A 23,015-nucleotide genomic window follows, 5' to 3' on the forward strand; every position below is an offset into this window, starting at 1 on the left:
GCTTTGCCCTGTTTTTCCATTTGTAGACAATGCCTCTATATTGGGTGAAAAACCAACATGCCTACCTGCCAAAGTTAGTGAGGCAGTGCTACAGGACATGACTTTTCTTGTATACACCCTTCCTCTGTGACTTTCTTCATTAGATATCAAAAGGTGTATACAATTAAAAACAAACTGACTTCTGATATCCTACCTCACTGAATACAATTTTCTTGAGTAGATTAAACACCAGGTCATCTTTGCTTGGTTTTGGCCCCTATTGGGTCCAGTTCTTACTGTTTTAATTTTGTTTGCCTTTGTTCTGTTATGTATACTCTGTAATCTCATTAATTAAGTGAGCTATTGTTAATATTAGTTAGCTTGATGTGATGAGCAGTCCCCACTTTACAAGAGAAGGGAATGTAAGAGGAAGCACAGACAGTGCAATCAGGAAGTACTGAAGCCTTGAAGCCTGAGATCCCTGGATGTGGTTTTTTGTCACCAGCATGGACCACCTCATGGACAGAAGCTCTGGTCACATTGAGATCCCCACCATCTATGGGAGGCGGCTCCTTCTCTAATTGGCTATGTGTGTGACCCGATATAAGCTGTGAGGACCAGGAAGTGGAGGGAGTTTTTTGCTAGGAGTTAACTAAGAGAGAGCAGGAGGTCAGAAGTAAAGGATGTGTGCAGAGGTCCAGCCTCTGCAGAGGGTCCAGGGGACTGAGCAGGAAGAATAGGGTCAGTCTCAAAAGGAAGACAGGAGTTGTGGGGTAGTTTAAGTGAGGAACTGATGGAAGTGATGCTCCCACTTCTCTCAGACTCCTTCAGGCTTTATTTTTATACTATATCATGATCATATACTTTTCTTTAGGTCAACATAATCTTCAAACATGTGTCTGACTTACTGACCTTTATATGTTACTACATTTGACATTTAATATTTGAGTAAGTTTTTTGTGGTTAAGTGTTAATTATTGATTACATTACACAAAGCCAATAATGAAAGGTAAATGTTATACAAGGTTAAATGTCAGTGAATTTTGTTAGTTTACTTATGTCTTTGTCAATTCTATGAATTGTTTAATTCTTCTATTTCCCTGACTTGAAACCATATAGATAGGTATTTAGGGCAATTCCTAGTTCTACTTTAACTATCTTTTGGTTTCTAGATATACTGGTGTTTTCTGAGTCTAAGTTAGTAAATACCATTATTTCCTGCACTTTTGGATTCTCTCCCATAGTGACAATGTTTTCCATGGTGTTCTCTCCTTTATCATTTGTCTCAGTGAGAGATTAGTTTTATTAGGACAGAATATGCATGTGGAGTCATTTCTAGTTAACTTGCCCAAATTCCCCTTGTCACCAGATTTTTTAGATAATGTTTTAGTGCTATAAATCAAACCAATTATAAATAATATATAAGAAATAGTATTCCACTAATGAGAATCATAGAAGGAAATGTTGTTCCTGCATGAGTGCTGTGCACATTTGATCTCAGTGTTGGGCTTTGCCAATCAGCTTAGAGATTGTGGCTTCCAACAGATATGAACATGTGGGTTCAAGATCTTAAGCTTGCATGTGGCTGTTCTCAGGTGCTCTGTTGAACGTATAACCACTGCTTAACGAGGTGGTGGCCAGAGATCTCTGAAAACCTCTGATTAAGGTAAGATTGGTAGAACCATTGTGTGAGACAGTAGTCAGAGATTTTTTTGAAGTTCTGGGAATTAGAAGTGACAACTGGTAATAGTAGTTTCTGGGTTGGAAACCACAGAACTCCAAACCAAGAACTACACCCCACAGTTTCTGCATTCACCAAGTATGTGCTTGTTCTGTGCGTCCCTTAAGCAGCACAGCTGGGCTTGGCTTTCCTTATTAACAGAAATACCTTCAATCTTCCCCAATTCAGACTTCTGAATCCTCACTGTATCTGAGAAGTAAAAATTTCTCTGTCTCCAATTTCTCTTCTCCCAACCCAATTAATTCCAGGGCTTGCCATTTGCTGTTTCAGCAGATCTAGCTTGGAGGTGTTTCTATTTCAAACAGGCTAAACTTCTATCCTGGTACCTTTCTTTGGATCTTTTTCAATTGTCCCAGAAGGACCACAGTTCTGCCCCAAATCTAACTTGTTTTTTTAACCAATCTACAATCATCCTGAAGTTCAATTTTGTCTTAACATTTTCTGACGTACTCTACCATCTTCCCAGAATCCTCTCATTATATAACATTTGCAAATATATTAATAAAATTTTTAAAACAAAGAAAAAAGCCCTTTGAAGCAGTTTTCAACTTCTTTTCCCTAGTCACATTTGAAATTCAATAAGTTATAGGCTACATTTTTAATGTAAAATAGTGTATATCTTTAAGTGTATTACTGTAAGAAAATTATTGTAGCTTTAGGCCACTAATTTTTACTGGGTTGGAGCACTTTTCTATGATATAAAGATATCTTCATTTTCAGTTTCATGATGGAATAAAACATCTGGTCAAGTTAATAGCCAGTTTATGAATAATTCAGTAAAATATCATTAACATCCCATAAATGAGATCACTAAGAAAAAGCATTCAACTTCTTGCTGAATCACGTGAAGGATAAAATTAAATCAGCAAAATTTTCATAGGCTAGAATTTTTAAAATGTTAGCAAAGATTTTGGTTTTTAAATCTAAAAGGATATTAAGAATCAGCCATCTTAATCCCCTTGTTTTACAGCTGAGGAAAATGGAACTTAGAAAAATGTCAAGTGATAAGTTTTAGGTCACATAGGTAATAAATTTTAATCAGGTCCCATGATTTACATTCAACATACTTTTACTGTACTGAGCAGAATGAGAAGTGAAAAATATGAAAATTCAGCGTGAAACAGAACCAACAGATTAAAAAAAATGGAAAGGAGTTTGGAATATAGAATAATTTGTCAAGTTCAAATCAGAGTATTCCTGTATTGGCTTGCTAAGACACCCAAAAGGCTAATAGTTACTTAGGTTTTTAAAAAATTTTTTAATTGCCTGTGTAACACAAGTTTCTAAGATTCCTAGGAGAATCAGGGTAAAAATATTCTAGAAAAACTTTAGAGTAAGCTAGGAAATGCATATGGGTACACATTTTTTTTTTTTTTTTAGAGTGCCTGGGTTTGTTTTTTCTTTGATTTTGGAAAGACTCTGGACAAGAGCTTTCAAGTATTTAGTAAGAGAAGTAGGAAGAAGTGATATTGACAATATACAACATCCATCAGGGAGTGAGATTGTCATGAGCAGAACAAAGCAGATAAGTAGTGAAGATCACTTTTTTAAACTATCAAAGGACTTTGCATAGACTGAAAAAAGCAAACAGAAACATGGTGTACATCATGGAAGTGGGTAGTTCTATTGTTATTATGATGAGATAAAATACTATTAATTAATTTTTATGCAAAACTCCAATATTGAAAACATTGTATTTGGTATTTAGTATATGGGGGAAACATGCACACACTATCTTTGTGATACCCTTCAAATTTCATACAATCAGATTTAAAGTTGTTACACTAAGTTATAATTGAGACAATGGTTCTAAGGAGACAATTCTAAACAACAAATTTTCAGCTTTGGGTAGAATGAAAGGATAGCTGTTACACCTTGGATAACAATGTTACATTTATTTCATTATAATTTATTTTTCATTCATAGAAAGGACAAAGCACAGTCAATCTACTCCATTGAAAGAAACGCGTAAAAAACTAAAAACAAAAATTCAAGCATCATCGCTATCAAATAAAACTATGAATATTGTCTTTCTTGAAATATAAAGAAAGAACAAATATGTCTATATATAAAATTTAAGAATATTTTTTTGTAAAACAGATAAGACATTAGTTTGGTTAGCAATGGTTTAAACATAAGATACAAATTAAATTGGTATAATTATGTGAAACAATAAAAAAGCAAAGTTACATGATCATTATGTGAGCTATTGTGAACTAAGTTAATCTTTACAATAGATTTTTTTAAAAATCCCTAAATTCTTTTTCACCCCTTTTACCTTTTACAATCATGCAAAAAAAATAGTTTTGCTTCTTACCATCATATTATCAGGGGTGGGTAAAGGCTAACATGTATTAAGCAAAAGAATGTGTTATTGGTTATACTAAATTATCCAAAAGCATTGCAAAAAGAAAATCCAGAGAAATTTTTTTAAAAAATTAAATTTGTGCAAAAGAATTAGAGTATTAATTTTTCTTAGATATGAAGATGCTTTTCTCTCCTAACCAATTTTATGTTTTGTGAAATTTAGTAATGATCTTAAAATTGCTGATTCTGTGAGAAATTATTTTAAAAATCTCTAATAACAAATACTTAGAAGCAAATGAATGCAATATTACTATTTTTATAATGAAGATTCTAACATTTACATTTAAATATATTGTACAAAAATTATACAATTTAAAGAAAGAGGTGTAAAGTAGTAATAGTTCTAATCTCACTTCTTATAAATATTTAATGACTTTCTATTGTATCCTAAAAAGATAAATTCTATGTTTAATTAGTTAGCAAGATATGCTAGTAAGATATGATTCAGAGTTTATTATTCTTGAAGCAGGATTACTTGAGAAACTTGATTTAATATCACTGAGTTTCTTTCACATTCATACTCAATATTTTGAGCCTACCAAGGTAAATAAAAGAATGCTTTTTTCTTCTTACAATCTATAAAAACTCTTTAACAAAAACTCTTGATAGACACAGTCAAAACATAAACATTATTGGCTTCTATTAGATATCCAAGTTCATTTGTTTTTAAGAAACAAAACCAAAAATATTTTACTGTGCTCTTTTGGTCCCCTTAGCCCTCCCCTTCTCCCCCAGTATTCCATCAAAATGAGAAAATCTTGTTAGAAATCATTTTTTAAAATACTAAAAGCTTTCACACCCAAGGTTAATTGGCTGGTTTTATACCTTGACTAAAGGAAGGTTATGCCTAGGAATGAAGAAGAAAAAGAAAACATAATATTATTAAATCGTAACCCTGACTCATTTTTGTACTTCTGATTAATAACAATTATTCATTCTCAGTCTTTGTTAACATTTTAGAAAAAGAATAAAAGTATTTAGTAAGTAAGAATCAGAATATCACATGAAAATGAAAAGGCTAACCAAAAATTTTAACTTAAAACAGAATTTTTGAGGCCTAAAATTAAGATTTCAAAAAAAAAAGTAACTTGGAAGTAAAATTTATCACCACTATGACAAAAAAAATCTAAATTATCTGTTATTTAGAAAATCACTCTATTTTTTTAAAATTCAAAGGTATTAGACAATTCAAATGTATATATACAAAGTTTCAGAATTTTTAATTCTGGGAATTTAAACATTTAAAACAAACTTGTTTGCATTTTTTTCACTGAAAAACCTTCATAACTGGACAGCTTTCAAAATGTTTCAAATACTTAAACATGTGTTTATAGAGTTGAGAAAGTTTTGCAAGATAAACTGAATGTTTTTGCTTTGACTGTATCACTAAAAATAAAGACCATGAATGACAGGGCCATACATAGTACACAAAACATAGAAGAATACAAACAGACCAAGTTATTCTTACATTTATTAAATAAATCAATGTTTCAGTCTCTAATATATATCACAACTTGTCATTAAAGCACCTTTGGATGGTGATTTTATTCTTACTGTACAATCTATATTAGTGGATGTTAACAATTAATTTGCTCTATTGACCAAATCATGCAACTGTCACAGATCAGTTTAAGAGTTTTATAAGGCATATTGTAACAGGTTAAAATCATTTTGTATACATCCAAAAGAGTATTCATTAAATGAAGGGGTTCCTAAGTGTCTCAGTCCTTGAATTTACTGTTGACGCAGCAGAGTAATTTTTTAAAAGTATAACTGATTTGGATTAAGATAGTGCCACAGGAATCAGAAAGAATGGTAGTCCTTAAAGAGTTGAGGAGCATTCACAGCTATGCATTGATAGCAGATATCCAGCTATAATCAGAATTCCCAAAAAGCTAGGATGCCAAAGGCAGGCAGCAATAAGCCAAAGAGACTAGGCGAAACTTCAGATGCACCTAAAAAGTAAACATAGTTTGTTATTTGTGATAACATTACAGGTATCATAATAATTCAATCTACAATGAGGAAAATCTTGAACATCCAATGGCTCTTTTAAAGCCAGCTTTTTACTACTCACAACTAAATATGTATTAATGCAATAATTTCTATAATTTCTGGTCTTGATATATGTTCCTTTCTTAATATACATAAAATGTGGTTTTGCTTAAAATTTTGTAATTAACAAGTGCTATCCTACTCTCTAAGGAAAATAAACTGATAGTTTTTTGTTATGTTTGTAACACTTATAAATAGTTACATTAAAAAGTAAGATCTTTATTTGAAATTTGTGTATGCACAGGTCTTCCGGAATAATCAACTAAAAGTAGAAACCACAAAGAAGTGCTCCATGCCCCACCATCTCCTGAGACTCTTATAACTAATATACAATGAGCACAAAAATAGATGATGGACATACAAAGAAGACATAATAAATGAATAATGTTTTATAGCACCAGTTTTAATCATGTCATTTTTTAATAGAGAAAACATGTCAAGTAGAAAATGGATATTTTGCATTTATGTGTAACATTTTCAAAATGTACACATCCTGACTTGGCTGCAACACTGAATAAATATAAGCTTTAAGGTGATGGCACTGGTTGTTGGAGTCAAAGAACCTGTGATAACATCCTAACCCTAACTATTACTATGACTACAAAAATCACTTAGCCTAGATTGTATCAATTTTCTAAGCTGTAGATGAGAGGAAAAGTCTATGATCTTTAAGGACCCAATAAGCTCTAGAGTTAATTTCTTATGGTGATGTATGATTTGATTTGATTATGATTATTACACAGAAAACCAATTTAACTAAAATAGAATATTTGTACAAAAAACTGCACTCTCCAAAGTACAGACAGGCGCTTGAAATATAATTTAGGATAACACTTGATCATTCTAAATAAAATTTTATTAAAATAATTTGTTTAATCAAGTCAACAAGCATTTATTAAACACTTACTAAATGCCAGTCACTGAGCTAAGTGCTTGGGATAGAAAGGTAAGAAGTACCTGTCCTCAAAATGATAGAGACAACATGAAAATTATCATGTTTTGGATAAATTACATATAATTTCATTGGAAAAGCACTAGCATTATGAGGAATCAGAAAAGGTTTCTTGCAGAAACTGTGATTTTAGCTGAGATTTGAAGGAATCCAGGGAAACCAGAAGATGGAGATGAGGAAGGAGAGGAGTCCAGACTTAGGGCTCAATCAATCAAAATATATAAGATGGAGAAATGAATATCCTATTAAAGGAGTATTTTGTTCAGTATTGCTGAATCACACAATATGAAGTGTGAGACTAGTAAAGTAAGAAAGGTGCTGAGTAAAAAGAGCAGGACCAGGAGATCATTATGTACTTCAACAATACCATATGATGATTAATTCTGATGGATGTGTCTCTCTTCAACAATGAGATGAACCAAATCAGTTCCATTTATTCAATAATGAATAGATACAGCTACACCCAGGAAAAGGACTCTGGGAAATGAGTGTGAACCACTACATAGCATTTCCAATCCCTCTGTTTTTGTTCGCTTGCATTTTTTATTTCCTTCACAATTTAATGGTATATTATTTCAAAGTCTGATTCTTCTTGTCTTATGCAACAAAATAACTCTATGGATATGTATACATATATTGTATTTAATATATACTTTAACATATTTAACATGTATTGGTCTACCTTCCATCTGGGGGAGGGGGTGGGGAGAAGGAGGGAAGGAGGGGAAAAATTGGAACAAAAGGTTTTGCAGTTGTCAGTGCTGAAAAATTACCCATGCATATATCTTGTAAATAAAAAAGCATTTAAAAAAAAAGGATGTGGACAGTAACAAAGAGAAAAATTACCCAGAAATTTTGTACTTAAAAACTTTCTTTGCTTATATTTATGAAGTTAAGACTTTTTATCACTCTTTTTTCTCTCTCACTCTTCCCAACTAATTCCATCCCAATCATTTCTTTTACTCTATCCCCCCTACCAAAAAGTCTGTAATGATTTTTTTCTAAAACAAAATCTAAGTCTAATATCTAATAAAATAATATTTAGAACCGCCTTTCTTTAAAGAAAGAAAGAAATGGTCTCATATTGAAGACATAGAGGGTATGGATGATTCTAAGGGATCAATACTTATGGAAAAAAGGGGAGGACCTGTGCTTTAGGAAGATCATCACATTCATGGGGATGGATTGGAATCGGAAGAGATGAAATATGAAGACCAACCAGAAGAGGATGCTGTTTCTAAGTGTCCTGAAGAGAGATGATGAAGGACTTGCACCAGGATGGTGACAATGTCACAAGAGGGAAGAAAACTTATGTGATAGATATAAAGTGACACATTCTCTCAGTTTTTAGTAAAACTGTTCAAATTTTTAACAATAATTCTCTATAAATGCTATGATGTTTCATTCCTTCTGACATTTTATATAAATACTTTTTATATAATGCTCTGGTATTATATAATCCTTTAATCCTTAAAATTAGGAAAGGAAAATATGGCAAGTATTATAATCTTTACAGATTATAAAACTAAGGTGTAGAGAGGCTCTTTGACATTAATATTGATATGTCATATTGTTGCTGAATTGAATTACAACTCTTTACACTGTATAATAGTTTATACATATTATACACATTCTTATTTTACCAATGAAAAATCAAAGCACAGAAAAGTTATATACAAAGTTATATACAGGCTCACACAGTTAACAAGAGCAAAGTAGGGAAAACCTAACACTTGATTATGTCAGTCCCCACTCCCTTTTAAAGACATTACAATGTTCTGATCTAAAAAGGTAGTTATCATTCAAGTACTCTTCATCAAACACCTCATATATATTATGTTTGAGTTATGTATATACAAAAAAATTTTCAAAATAAAACACAAGTGTATGCTGCCAATATTAATTTGTCAAGAAAGAGGAGATTTAGGGAGAAAATAAGGAATAAAGATGGAAATAAGAAATAAGCATAATAGCATCTACTTCAAGGCATTCTGCTAAGTGATTTATAAATATTATCCCAAAATTGATATTTAATTATGTAATGGATATGAAATGTTGTAATACTATAAAACATTTAGTATTTATTTTAATTTTTTTGCATTTTTTGCATTAAAAGATCCATAATTTACACTTTTGTGTATGTTACAAAAACACAAAAGCATTCAAACACATCCTAAGTCAATTCTCTCTGAAAGAAAGATAGTATATTTTCCTTCATAGGCTCAGTTCAGTTACAGAACATTTTGTCTTTTCAGAGAGTCATATAACTGACAAAGAAAGGGAAAGTAATGAATATATGAAAGGGATATCAGCAAAAACAGAAGATAATTTTCATCAGATCAAAATGAATCCTGGAATATGCTAGTAATTATAGATTTATTTCACAATTTATTGGGAAATATTGTATTCTATTTGTTCAATAATCAGGAATAGATATTTAGCTTACTGGCTACACACATACACACACACACAAAGAATTTTCTGTACATACATAATACCATTATAAACAATGTTATTAGTTTGCCAGGGCATATTTTTTATCATAGTTTCTGAATTTGGGATTTGTTACGTGAATTTTGCTGTGGTAAAATTTTATCCCTGATCAAAATACATATCTATCTGTGCATACATGCACACACACACACACACATACAAAGAGAGAAATAATTTGAAAAGTAATGATCTGAACAACTGGTTAATAAGTCTGTCATATATCTATATTATGTAGCCTTTCTTGTGTAATTTCTTCTCTCCCTCTGGCAAGTAGAAAAATATATAGATTTCACTAATATGATATATATACTCATGTTTTGTGCATTTTCCTCACTTTATCTCACTAATATATCTTGTTCAAAATATTAGAGAAGACATATAAAAATCTGGGCGAGGACCATCTTACCGGTCAGAGATATTACTTATTTTTCTAAGTTAACTTGGATTTGATTAAATCCAGCACAAGACTCTATCTAAGGCTCTCTACTCTAAGGATCTATCAATCAGAGACAGTCATGCTCCAACAGATTATTATTGTTGCATATCACAAAGCAAATACTTGGGTTGGAAACATCCTCTTATTTATGAACAGTTATCCTGTAGGGTCATTGAAACATCTAAGTTAATAATATTATTATTAGGAATCATTTGGAAATAAGGAAGTAAACCTTTGGGAACCAGGTTGAGACAGAAAAAGATATGTGGGATTCATTTTCAGAGGTAATAAAACCATGTGTAAGATTCCCAAGAATGAGAGTGAAGAATCCCAAGAGATAGAAGAAAAGAAAACTAAAGAAAAGACCACTAAAATGCTTGTTGAAAATAGTTAAAGAAATGAATAAATATGTACAGTTTATTAATGTGAATTTTATGAATGTTATTTTATTAAGTATTTCCAAATTACATTTTAATGTGAATTGAGCAACGCTTGGGACTACAATACTACAATGTGGCTAGTAAGCTGTGTAGTTTATACCTCTGATCTGTATCTTTGTAAAGGTTAAATATTCTTACAAGGATAGAGTTGCATCTTATCTCTGAGGTCAACAGAATTGTGGAGAAAAAGCAACCTTGTTATCAGATCATATAATTTGGCTGACTTAACCCCCCCCCCCAGCACCATTCTTCCATAGATTCACTATACAAAACCTAATGTAATTACATCCATTGTGCTTGGGCTAAATATAAGAAATTCTGTTCTGCATGATCCCAAAATGTTGTACCTAACATGAATCTAGGGACTTCCCAGACTAAATCCCTATGTAATGACATTGGTACCAAAAGAATGCTATTGATGGGCTATGTATTCTAGGTAGGCCTGAAAAAGCTATATAAAACCAATCTGTATGCTAAGACAATGAAGTTGCTACAAGTTAGCAAGACTATTGTTTTCACATCAACTTTCTCTTCTCTTCCTCTGTCTTCTCCCCCCCTCCCCCGGCACTCTATCCCTCCTTCCCCTCTATCTCTCTGTCTCTGTCTCTGTCTGTTTGTCTATCTGTCTGTCTGTTTCTCTCTCTTTCTTTCCCTTTCTGTCCCCTTCCCTTCCTCTTTCTCATTCTCCTATCTGTCTCTGTCTCTGTCTCTCTGTCTTGCTGTCTCTCAATGGTTTAAATATTAGATATTAGATATTAGAATAAGTTTATTCTTAGATCAAATAAAATTTCTTCTATTGAACTTGAGCTCAATATTGTATTTAGATACAATATCAATATTAATCTTATTTTTTTTCTCTCTGGCAAGGGGGAAAGTTGGCCTTTAATGAAACCGAGAATTTTCATTTTTCAAACATCATTGAATAAAAGAACAGAACCTTGTGAACATTTTAAAATGGCAATTAAGAGTCAAGAGAAACAGAATTTATGCTAAAAGAGAGTTTGTATTCTAATAGGAGAATAAGAAACAAATGTCTTCTCAAAAATTCTAGTAACTTCACCAGTCATAGAGAAATGTAAATAAGAGAGACATAAAATAATTTTGTTCTTTTTTATTGCTTGTTTGCTTTGTTTTTGTGAGGCAATTGGAGTTATATGATATGCCCAGATCACACACTAGGAAGTGTTAAGTGTCTGAGGCCAAATTTGAACTCAAGCTCTCCTGACTCCAGAGCCAATCTTCTATCCACTGTGTCGTCTAGCTGCATCTGTTCTTTGTTTAAATGGTCTTTGAAGTCCGAAAGGAGGAAAATAGAGATAAAAGGTGGAGAAAGAGAAACCATTATCACATAATAGTGACACATAAGGAAAACATGGAGGAAAAGATAAAAGGAAGGAACATTGTTCTAATATAATCCAATAATTAACAAAATTATAGCACATAAAGGCACAAAAATACATTAAACTCAAAAGGGAGATAGGAGAGGGAAGGTTAGGGGAGAAGGAGATTAAGAAGAAGAGTAAGATATGTTTTAGAAGATAAGAAGGAAGAAAGTAAAAGGAAGAATAAAAGTTTGATACAAGGAATTGGGAAAGGAGAAGAGATAGCCAAAGGAGCAGAAACAGATGAATTAATTTATATATTACAAATGTTAGAGAAACCCTCCTCCATCTTTTAACGCCTTCTTATTTGTAAACAGTAGACTGAGTGCAAGGAGCAGAAAAAAATACAAGAGTATAGGATGAATGGAAAAAATATAACTAATGATCTTAACTTAAATGGGAATGGTATATACATTGACCCATAAATTAGCAGAATGGATTAGATAACAAAATCCAACAAAATATTGTTTATAAGAAAGACACTTAAGATATAAAGATTCACATGGAATTAAACATGAGATATGAGAGCAAATTCAAATATCTTTCAGCTGAACTTAAAAAAAACCAAGAGTAATAAAGATAAAGAATCAACATATGGCACATACATCAAATAATATGGCATGTAAATACTTTAAGGAAAAAATAATTGAATTTCAGGAAGAAATATATAAACAGTAAAAACTGTGGGGAACTTCAAAATATCCCCTTCAGAGCTAAACAAATCTAAAGATAAATTAAAAAGAATTTAAGATCCTAAATAAAATATTAAATTTCTCAGTTATTAAATGGGAACAGATAGAAGCTTCATTTTAGCTTAACTACAGTTGACGAAGTATTGGGGCATCAAAACTTTATTAAAATATAGAAAATTAGAAATGGTAAATGTATCATTTGTGTGAATTTATGTGAATTTCATAGTGAAATATAATTCTAATCAATAAAGATACTTTGGGGGAAAATTAAACTTATTGGAGATTAAATTTTAAAGGACTGGTGGATCAGAAAATAAACTATTAGAAATAAAAGAAAAGTTTATTCAAAAAATGACAAAGATGAGACATTACAAAATTATAAGCAGTTCTTAGGAGAAAATTTATCTCTCTAAACCAGCAAACAAGCTTAGGAACAAATCATTTATTTGGATACACAACTAAAATAATTAGAAAAATTAATCAAGAACCATCTAGCCAAAAAAGTAGAAATTCTAATAATCAAAGAAAAATTAATAAAGCTTAAATAAAAACCAACTGGACAAAAACCCCCAGATTATTAATTTCACAGGTTTATTTAAAGTTATTTTGGTACTCTTTATATGAAATTTAAGAGGCACAAATAAAAATTGTGCAATGTGAACTTTAAAAGTGCTTTTAGAGACTCTTTAATTGGGGAAGGGAAGGTTCTTGAAAAAAAATTAAGTTTGAATTGAACCCAAAGAACCTTTCAAAATTGAGGATGTGCATAAGTGTGCTTCAGTTGATTTGTTGAAGACAACAAATCTTTAATTGGGAGGAAAGTCCATCAGGGAGGTATTCTGTGGCACATACTACCCTAGTCTACCCTAGAAAGGGGGAAAAGGGGAAGAGAGAGAGAGAGAGAGAGAGAGAGAGAGAGAGAGAGAGAGAGAGAGAGAGATCACTTCTGGTGATTCATATTTTGGGCTGAAGAACTTGAACTTTAGCATGATGAAGCAATACTTATATTAGTCTCTTGTTCCCATGATAGCAGAAAGGAATCTGTTCCCAGAGTAGCAAGGAAGAACCAATATTTCAAGTGACTCTTAGAAGGGAGTAGACTTTAAAGGAAGATATTTTTCTGCTCTCTCTTAGATATTAACTTATTCTTAGATAAAATAAAATTGCTTCTGTTGAACTTGAGTCTAAATACAATATCAGTATTAATCTTATTTTTTTTCTCTCTCAGTGAACCTTATATTCCATGGGTTGTGGTTATATTTTAGTTAGTTTGGAAACATTATGTACATTTCATATATCTGTATACTCTTTAATGCCGGATTATTTGTATAAAATGTAAAAAGACGGATCCCGGATCTCCCTCAGTGAGCCATAAAATTTTAGGAATATAGGTAAGGGTTCCTAAACAATTCATCCCGCTTGGAGAATCTGAAACTATATTGTCCCAGATAGTAAGTACATTGATATTTATAAATATTTAATACTAAGGTTAATAAAATGACTTGCATACCTGAAATTTTAATTTGTGATACAACTCCATCTCCTCCATCACTGTGTGCTCGAACCTCTACAATATACTCTCCATCTCTTGGGATTGGGACCTCTATTGAATGCTTATGAGTTGAATATAACTTGCCCTCGTGTTCACCATCAGGTCTGTAGAGCACCTTTTAAAGTACCAAAATATGTGAAGTTAATGCAATGATATGGGTAGGGGCAAAGGGTGGGAATGTGGACTGAACCCATAATTTCATGAGTATAGAAAACACCCAGATGAATTCCCTCTACCAATAAGGGTTGGCAACTTATTTTCCTACAACTTATACTCTTAGAGAGTTTCTCAGGGCATTGCCCAGTGTCTCACACACATAATGTTTCTAAGATATATTTGATTTTGATAGATTTGATTTCCAGATCATTCTGACTTCAAGACCAGCTCTCTATACAGTTGAAAACAGAAAAAAAAATTTGGACAAATTATCTTTTCCTTAAACTGTTCAAATTCATAGCTGTATTTCATGAGAAAAAAATATTTGGTTCTATGTAGTCTATGAAAACTGAATCTTATAATTTTCTCACATGTAACTAAATAAAGCTACAGAAGGTTTTTTTTCCTAGGCAAAAACCTGGGGCTCTCACAAAGGATTAGAGGTTATTTTTACAATTTTCTTTGACACTCTGCCTATAAGTAGGGGAGTGATCTTAGGAGCAATATTAGTTTGGAACATATGGGACATAATCTTTTCTTATTTTTATTGATTCAAAGTTAATATTCCAATTCGCCTGAGACTTCTCTACATAAACATTGCACTTCCTCATTGCTATGTTCAAAACAGTTTAATTAAAGAATTATCTGCTAAGATTTCAACACATTGATTACTAAGAATCATTCTATTCTTCACAGCTATTATTCATCCATCTTTCATAGGTATATATGTTAAGGAATTACTTAATATTTTTCTCAAAATTCTTTTTAATCTTAAAGTATGTTATAATATTATTAATTTCAGTTGAAGTTCTACTCTAACACTAGAAAGTTCTCTGGGTTTCCCTGAAAGCAACAAAAATATCAATTACCATTTCTCCATGCAAGATAAAAATTTGCATGAAAAAGAGACTTGAATCATCTTTTTCCTTTATGTGCCTGTCTTCAATTGAACCAAAAGCAAATATAGAAGAGTATGGAAGAAATTATTTGCCCCTCTTTTACTTACTTTATATCCTGTTACTGTAGATTCATTTGACATTGCTCTGACATGATCCCAGGTGATAATATATCTTGAACCAGACCTTACTGAACTAATAATCCTTGGAGGCTGACTTGGGGCTAAGGGGAAAAAATAGCAACGTGAAATTAGTAGTCACCTCAGCTGAGTTCATTGAAGTCGTCATTGTATAATGCCAAGCATGAGCCTTCAGTATGGAAGCTTATTTTGACAGAAAGATGAAATAGTGATGAAATATACTCCAAATAGGTTAAGATAAAGAGATAAATTAATCTTTTATCTTACTCAGAAGCGCCTAACTTTTGTGAAATAATCCAAGTTTCATCTCTTACTATTACCTTACTAAATGCTTATAAGCCTTCTTTATCTGGATCATCTTACCTTATCACTGTTTATTTAAAAATAGTATTTATTTTCCTTACAATTATTCCCAAAGTTCACTGTAAGACATTTTCTGATAATCTAAGATCCAATTTTTTAACTTACTTTGAAATATTTCATATATACTTATATTTTCCAAAATAGAAGTTAAGCTCTGTAGGGACAAACTGCTTCACATATATTTTAGTCCAATTTTTAGCCCATTTCCTAGGCACTAAATAAATATTTGTTGATTTCTCAGTTTCAGAAGATTTTACTCTTCAATACTGTCAGAAAGTAGTCATGGGATGAAGCTATATTTTCTATTTTAAAAAAATTCCTTATGGTATTTGTTCCAAGTGCCTCTACTGGGTCAGTATCTCAAAGAGATCATAAAAAAGAGAAGATGACTGACATATGCAAAAATGTTTGCAGCATCCCTTTTTTTTAGTGGCAGGGAACTGGAAGCTGAATGGATGTTCATCAGTTAGAGAATGGCTGAATAAGTTTTGACATATGAATGTTATGGAATATTATTATTCTATAACAACCAGCAGGATGATTTCAGAAAGGCCTGAAGAGACACATGAACTGATGCTAAATGAAGTTAGTAGAACCAAGAGAACATTGTATAAAGCAACGACAAGATTATGTGACAATCAACTGTGATGGACTTGGTTCTTTACAACAATGAGGTGATTCAAGCCAATTCCAATAGACTTGTGATGGAGAGAGTCATCTACATCCAGAAAGAGGACTGTGGGCACTGAATATGGATCACAACATAGTATTTTCATCCATTTCAAGTTGTCATATTTGCACACATTCTTGTAATTGGCTTTATTTCTTCTTTTTTATGTGAATTCTTTTTTTTTTTCAATTTTATGATGACAATTTGTTTTTCTTCTTTCTTTTAAAAAAGTCAAATCAGCAAAATGGTTACTTATTTTTAGAAGGCTTGTAGGTTTTATTACTTTTTAACTTTTGCCTTTGTCAAAATTTTCTTTGATTTTTAGAATATTTATGGTGATAGAAGTCTTTCAAGTTTTGTTTTGGCTTTTTATTCTTTTTTAGTTGCCTACACAATTAATTGATCTTGTTGGTGTAAATACTTAGAAATCTAACATTTCCCCTAACAACTGCTTTGGTTAGCATTCTACAAATGTTATCATATTGTCTCGTTATGATTTTCTATAATGAAATTATCTAATATTTTTATGATTTCTTAATTATACATATAGGTCCTTATCCATGTAAGACCTAGCAATGCTTATTAGTACTCTCTTTCTCCGAAAGTGGATAACATCTTTTTTTTTTTTTTTTTAATAACAAGTCTTTCCATATTTTTCTAAGTCTACCAACTCATCATTTCCTACACCACAACAACATTCTAATCTTATACTGTCTAGTTTTAAATAGTTTAAAAACAATATTGATTAACATGGCTGACATATAATGTGGTTTCCTTATTTTTTTCTTGATTAAATCTATTTTAGCTGTAACTTTGTCTGAGATTATGCTATGCCCCTGCAATTTTTACATAATAAATTTTACTCTTGATCTTTATTTTATGTTTATGTATATTTCTTATTTTCTGCTTCTCCTGAGTCTGCTTTACTTCTACTTACTACTTTGCCCTATTACTCAATCTATAATTCCTCCAAAGACCCCACCCTTATTCTCCCCTGCTATTTCCCCCCTCTTATTTTTTGCTTAAATTTAGAAGACTTTTATTCCCTTCTAAAATGTATATGTTGCTCTCTCTTTAACCCAGATCTGGTGTGAGGAGCCTTTCCTCTAAAAATCCCTACCTTTTCCTCTCCCCCTGCCCTTTCTTCTTATCTTATTTCTTTCTGAATTTAGAAGATTTTCATATCCTTTTAGATATTTATGTATTGTTCCTTCATTAACCCATTCCCAATGAGCACAGGGTTCCAAAACTACTTCCCCATCTAATACCTCTATATCAGTTTTTCCTCTCACTCTATAAATTTTCTTAAATTTCCAGTTCTTTTGTTCTTTGATATATTGTGTTTCAAGATGCAAGCCATTGCTAGGTCTTTTGTAATTCTAACTGTGCTCTTCTATATTTGAATTTTTTTTCTTGTTGCATGTAGTATTTTCTTTCGAACTGTGGGTTTGGGAATTTGACTCTAATATTACTGTAGGTTTTCCTATTGGGATCTCTTTCAAATGTTGATTTGTGGATTTTTTCTATTTCTAACTTTCCCCTCTGATTCTAACACTTTAGGAAATTTTTCTTTAGCTATTTCTTGTATTATCATATTTATTCTTTTTTTTTTAATGTAGCTTTCAGGTATTTCAATTAGTAACATGTTTTCTCTTCTTGCTCTGTTCTACAGATCAGTTGTTTTTCTTGTGAAATGTTTCACATTCTCTTCTGTATTTTCACTGTTTTTATTTTGTTTTATTATTTATTGATCATTTGTAACTTCAGTGGCTTCCTCTTGTCCCATTCTAATTCTCCTTTAAGATTTTGGATTTCCTTTTGAAGTTGACTTTTTTCATAATTTTCTTGTTTTTCTTATTGTGCTTTAAAAAGTTTCCTCATCTCTCTTACTTGATTTTAAAAATCTTTTTAAGTTATAAACTCTTTGGGGGCAGGTAACCATTTGATGTTACTCTTTGGAGTATGTAGAGAGCAAGAACTCTGAAGAAGTATACTTGAAACAAGGTGTTAACTCAGAGGAATTGATGAGACAATGGTTATCTAGTTTACATATATACTTAGTACTTAGCAAGGTGATGTAAAAGTATATAAGAGCCACAAGGACTGGAAGAGAGACATTCCATCCTGATGGCTCTCCTGACTTCTGCATTCCTCCTCTGAAACCATGGCCCATCTGAAGGTCCTCCAGAAAGTTAGCCTGGCCCCAGGCAAAAGAGACAGGCTGTGAAGGAGGCAATAAAGACTTTGGAATTTATCCCTGACTATTCTTGTGGTGATTATTCTGTTTAGACCAAGGCTGGTCCCCAGACCTCCAGAAAATTAACCATTACATTATAGGAGTAGGAAAGGCTTTTTTTGTTTCAGCATCCTACTCTGAATATGAACCCCAGTCTTTTCTATTCCTATAGTAATTTCCTATGGTTGGGTTCTTTCTCCTTTGCTTGGTCATTAAAAAAAATTTTTATAGCAGCTTGTTATTGCAGTTAGTTCTCAGGGATAGGGAATGGTGCCTCTGGCCTTAGGTCCTCCTTCAGTTTTCCCCTCTGTCCTTGAACAGAAACCAGGAATTCTACTCATAATAATAAGTATCCATCGCCAGCAACATTCCCAACCCACTGTTGCTCCACTCACCAGGATTGGACTAGTTCTTCTCAAAGAGAGGCATGTCTTGGAAGCATAGTTGTGCCTGAAGTTGCTTATCAGTAGAGGTTCCCCCAATCTTCACTCCTCAGATACTCAAGAACTCATTCTGTCTGCAAGGTGAAAATTCCCGTGGCTAGGTCCTGAACTATCTTTCAAACCAGTGCTTGCTGAAATATGGAACTATACTGGACATGTTTACACTTCATAGGGGCCAAACCTCCATCTTGCTACCTTCCTTCAGATCTTCTCCAGTTGTCCCAGTAGGACCACTGTTCTGATCCAACTCTTGTCTATTTTTACTGTATTATATTTACTGAGGTGCTATTTTATGTTTTCTGGAAGAAAATTGAAGAGTTTAGAATTTTCTGCCATCTTTTCAGAATTCTCTTGATTACAATTGGTTTTTACTTTGTATGCTGTTCTAAATTATAGACCTATGTCTATTACTTTTTTGCATATCAGATTCCAGGATCTCTTTTCCTTTATAGTAGTAACTGCACATTGTGTGTGTGATCCTGACTATGGCTCTTCAATTCTTAAACTCTTTATTGATGTATATTTTTTTATTATTTCATCTTTTTTTTCTCTTTTTTATCATGTCAGTTTTTTTTAATTTGAGATCAATTTTTCAATCTTTTGGGTTTATTTTGATATTTCATATTATCTCACAGATTTATTAACTTTACTTAGCTTATTTGAATATTTCATACACAGTTTATAATACCTTTTATACGAATTTGGGTTTGGACTTATAAATTTTTTCCATTCGTTCTTCTAAAACTTGAATTTCTTTCCCAATTATTTCAGCTAGAAATTTCATTTCATTTATAATATGATTTTTAACTAAATTTCTTTCTTTCAAGAATTCTAATTGGCCTTGTGACTAACCTATCCTTTTATAAAGGACTCTGCTTATAAATGTTGTTCAGTTAGTTTCTTCTGAGTTTGTTTTTTGAGAATCCTTTTCTATGATAGTTCATATTGCTCATTCATTCTTTCAGCTTTATTTCCTGAATTTTTGCCATTGTGTGTGAGCCAGGTTGTGCACACTTGTGGAAGAAATGTTGGGATCTTGTTTGGTATGAATTTGTATTCTCTGAGGTCTCATTTTCTCTGATTATTAAATGCTGTATTCTTCAAGGAGTATTCCAGAAAACTGTAACTTTCTAGATCCAAGGTAAAATATGGTCACTATCTTCTTGGTCTAAAACTCTAGCTTCCAGTTTGGGCATAGTTGGCATAATATCAGGCTTGCCCAGCCTCTAGTAGACTGCCGCTGGCTCCTATTCTTAGAAGGTTCTCCATTTTAGAGATATGCCTTGCCACATATACAGTCTCAGCCAAAGGATGGAAATAACACAGACATATAATGGCTCTCTTTCTCCTCCCAGCAAGCTTCACAGCATCAGGTGTTTATCTGCACTACAAATTACTCATTGCTATAGGTCCTAGCTTCATTCTTGTTCCAGGACAGAGCAATATGACTATTGCCTCCTACTCTTTCTTCTCTTTTGATATGTAATATCAGATGAATTTTTGCATTGCATCTTCTCTGCAAACTGTTTCTCTATGTTGACTTGGGTCAAACAAATAATTCACTGTGGTTTCTCCTCAGATTTCCCATTCACTACTAAGTTTGGTGCTCTTGCCTGATTATTATTTAAGTAATTACAGGGGAAGGCTGAGTTATATTGTTTCCTCCTATTTTACCATATGTTTGCCTCCATTTCTATGACAATATTGTTTCCAAACATATAATAAATAAAGCCATTTAAACCTTGTGAAGGTTTTTCAAAGACAAATTTTTATAAAGTTGATTTATAAAGTTCATTTTATTTCTATAATGCCACATAAGAATTGATTTTTTAAAAGTTGGGGTATTTTTATCCTTCTTATTTCAATAATATACTTCAGCAGTATTTCTACTAAGCTCACATCCCAAAGAGATCTTAAAGGAGGGAAAGGGACCCACATGTAAAAAACTGTTTGTGGCCCTCCTTTTTGTAGTGCCTAGAAATTGGAAACATTGGATACCCATCAATTGGAGAATGGCTAACTAAATTATGGTATATGAATGTTATGGCATATTATTATTCTGTAAGAAATGACCAACAGGATGATTTCAGAGAAGCCTGGGAAGATTTACATAAACTGATGCTAAGTAAAATGAGCAGAACCAGGAGATCATTATCCATGGCAACAAGACTATACGATGATCAATTTTGATGGACATGGCTCTCTTCAATGAGATGATTCAAATCAGTTCCAATTGTTCAGTGATAAAGAAAGCCATATACACCCAGAGAAAGGCCTATGGGAACTGAGTGTGGACCACAACATAGCATTTTCAGGCTTTTTGTTGACGCTTGTTTACATTTTGTTTTCCTTCTCAGGTTTCTTTTCTTTCTAGATTCAATTTTTCTTGTGCAGCAAGATAACTGTATAAATATGTATACATAAATTGGATGTAAGACATACACACACACGTGTGTGTGTGTGTGTGTGTGTGTGTGTGTGTGTGTGTGTGTGTGTGTATAACTACTTGCCATCTAGGGGATAAGGTGGAGAGAAGGAGGGAAAAAATTGGAACAGAAAGTTTTGCAAGAGTCAATGTTGAAAAATTAATGAACGTTTATATTCAGGTATTCTAAAATCAAAATACTCATACTTACGTGCTTTCTTTGTATAGACATCAACCACATCACTAGGGGGCCCATATCCTGCACTGTTATAGGCCCTAACCTCTACAGAATACTGCATATCAGGCAGCAAGTTTTCCAGTTTGGCAGAATAATCCTGACTGCTGACTTGAACTCTCTGTGCAGCCGCTTCCTTATCCTGTGCAGCCCAGTAACGGATCTGTAAGCATTTAGTTGCAGTTTTTTGTTAAAATTCATACTTTAAATATTTAAAGCAATTTTAAAATATCCTCTTTTGCATTTTCTGAAAACACTGTAACCTAGGATTGACAAAGTTGGCCCCAAATGTTATTAACTCTGCTAGCAATAATCCATTTTTAACATATAGTATAAACAGAAAAAGAAAAGAAAAGAAACGAGAGATACCCCCAACATACAAGAATTATCCCTAGAGACCTCCCTCTGGAGATCTGACTTATAGAATTGTCTGATGGAGAAGTAATAAGGCTTGAAAAGCATTAGTAATCTATAATAACAGCCTATTCTCATATCATTTCCTCCTAATATCTCTTAAAACAATTTACTTAATGAAATATCCTTTAAAATTGCTTTGAAGCTAGACATCAAAATATGGGGCAGTTAGATTGGTAATTGATAAAATATTGGTCTTAGAGTCAGCTAGAAGAGTTTGAATTCTGTCTTATTTACTATCTTTGTGGGTGTAGTGTTCTGATTAGTTTTCTGGAGGTCTTTGGACCAGCCTTCCTTTCAGCTGAGTAATAACCACAAGAATAGCCAGAGATAAAGTCCAAATTCTTTATTATCTTCTTTAAAGTCTTGTCCCCTTGCCTGGGACCCAGGCCAGTTTTTTGGAGGTCCTCTGAAATGTATCTTGGTTTCTATGGGGGAGGCAAGAGGACCACTATGATGGACTCCGTCTTGAAGTCTGTCTCAGTCTGAGAGCTTGTGCTCCAGCCTCTAGCCACTACAAAGGTTGGAGATGGAATGAATGTCTCTCCTTGTCTCCAAGAGCTTGAGCTTCCACCTCCAATCCCCGTCTTCTCTGGCTCGGTCTCCAAGCCCTTCTCTGACTGAGTTTGTCCCAGTTTATATGCAGTATACTGCATATAAGCCAATCATTATATCACTAGGGAACCATTACTTGTTGTAAGATTAAATCAATCATACTGAACTAGAGAACTATTAATCACCATGCTAAACTAGATAACAATTGTCTTATCAATTCCACTGAGTTAGCACCTTGTAAGAATCTTTGTTTCAAGTACAGAGTTCTGGCCCATTACAGTGGCTTTGTGTGTGAAGTCACTTAACTACCTTCAGCATCAGTTTGCTCATTTATAAAATGGGCATAATAACAACATAATATCTTTTAGGACTGTTGTAAGGATCAAGTGAAAT

At 32.7% G+C, this 23,015-nt stretch overlaps 1 protein-coding gene across 1 annotated transcript in view; it reads right to left on the reverse strand.

Annotated features, from left to right (window-relative positions):
• Positions 1-5,825: 5,825 nt before the first annotated feature.
• Positions 5,826-23,015, reverse strand: part of CNTN1 (contactin 1) — a 207,580-nt gene continuing 190,390 nt past the window's right edge. Inside the window, exons 20-23 of the mRNA XM_074270571.1 lie at positions 21,630-21,816; positions 15,252-15,364; positions 14,048-14,204; positions 5,826-6,042 (exon numbers count right to left, since the gene is read on the reverse strand). Of these exons, the coding sequence (XP_074126672.1) occupies positions 5,966-6,042; positions 14,048-14,204; positions 15,252-15,364; positions 21,630-21,816 (534 nt within the window). The 3' untranslated portion in view covers positions 5,826-5,965. The remainder of the gene's footprint in view (positions 6,043-14,047; positions 14,205-15,251; positions 15,365-21,629; positions 21,817-23,015) is intronic.

The sequence above is a fragment of the Sminthopsis crassicaudata genome, chromosome 5 (assembly GCF_048593235.1).
Source record: "Sminthopsis crassicaudata isolate SCR6 chromosome 5, ASM4859323v1, whole genome shotgun sequence".
In the NCBI taxonomy this organism is placed as follows: domain Eukaryota; kingdom Metazoa; phylum Chordata; class Mammalia; order Dasyuromorphia; family Dasyuridae; genus Sminthopsis; species Sminthopsis crassicaudata.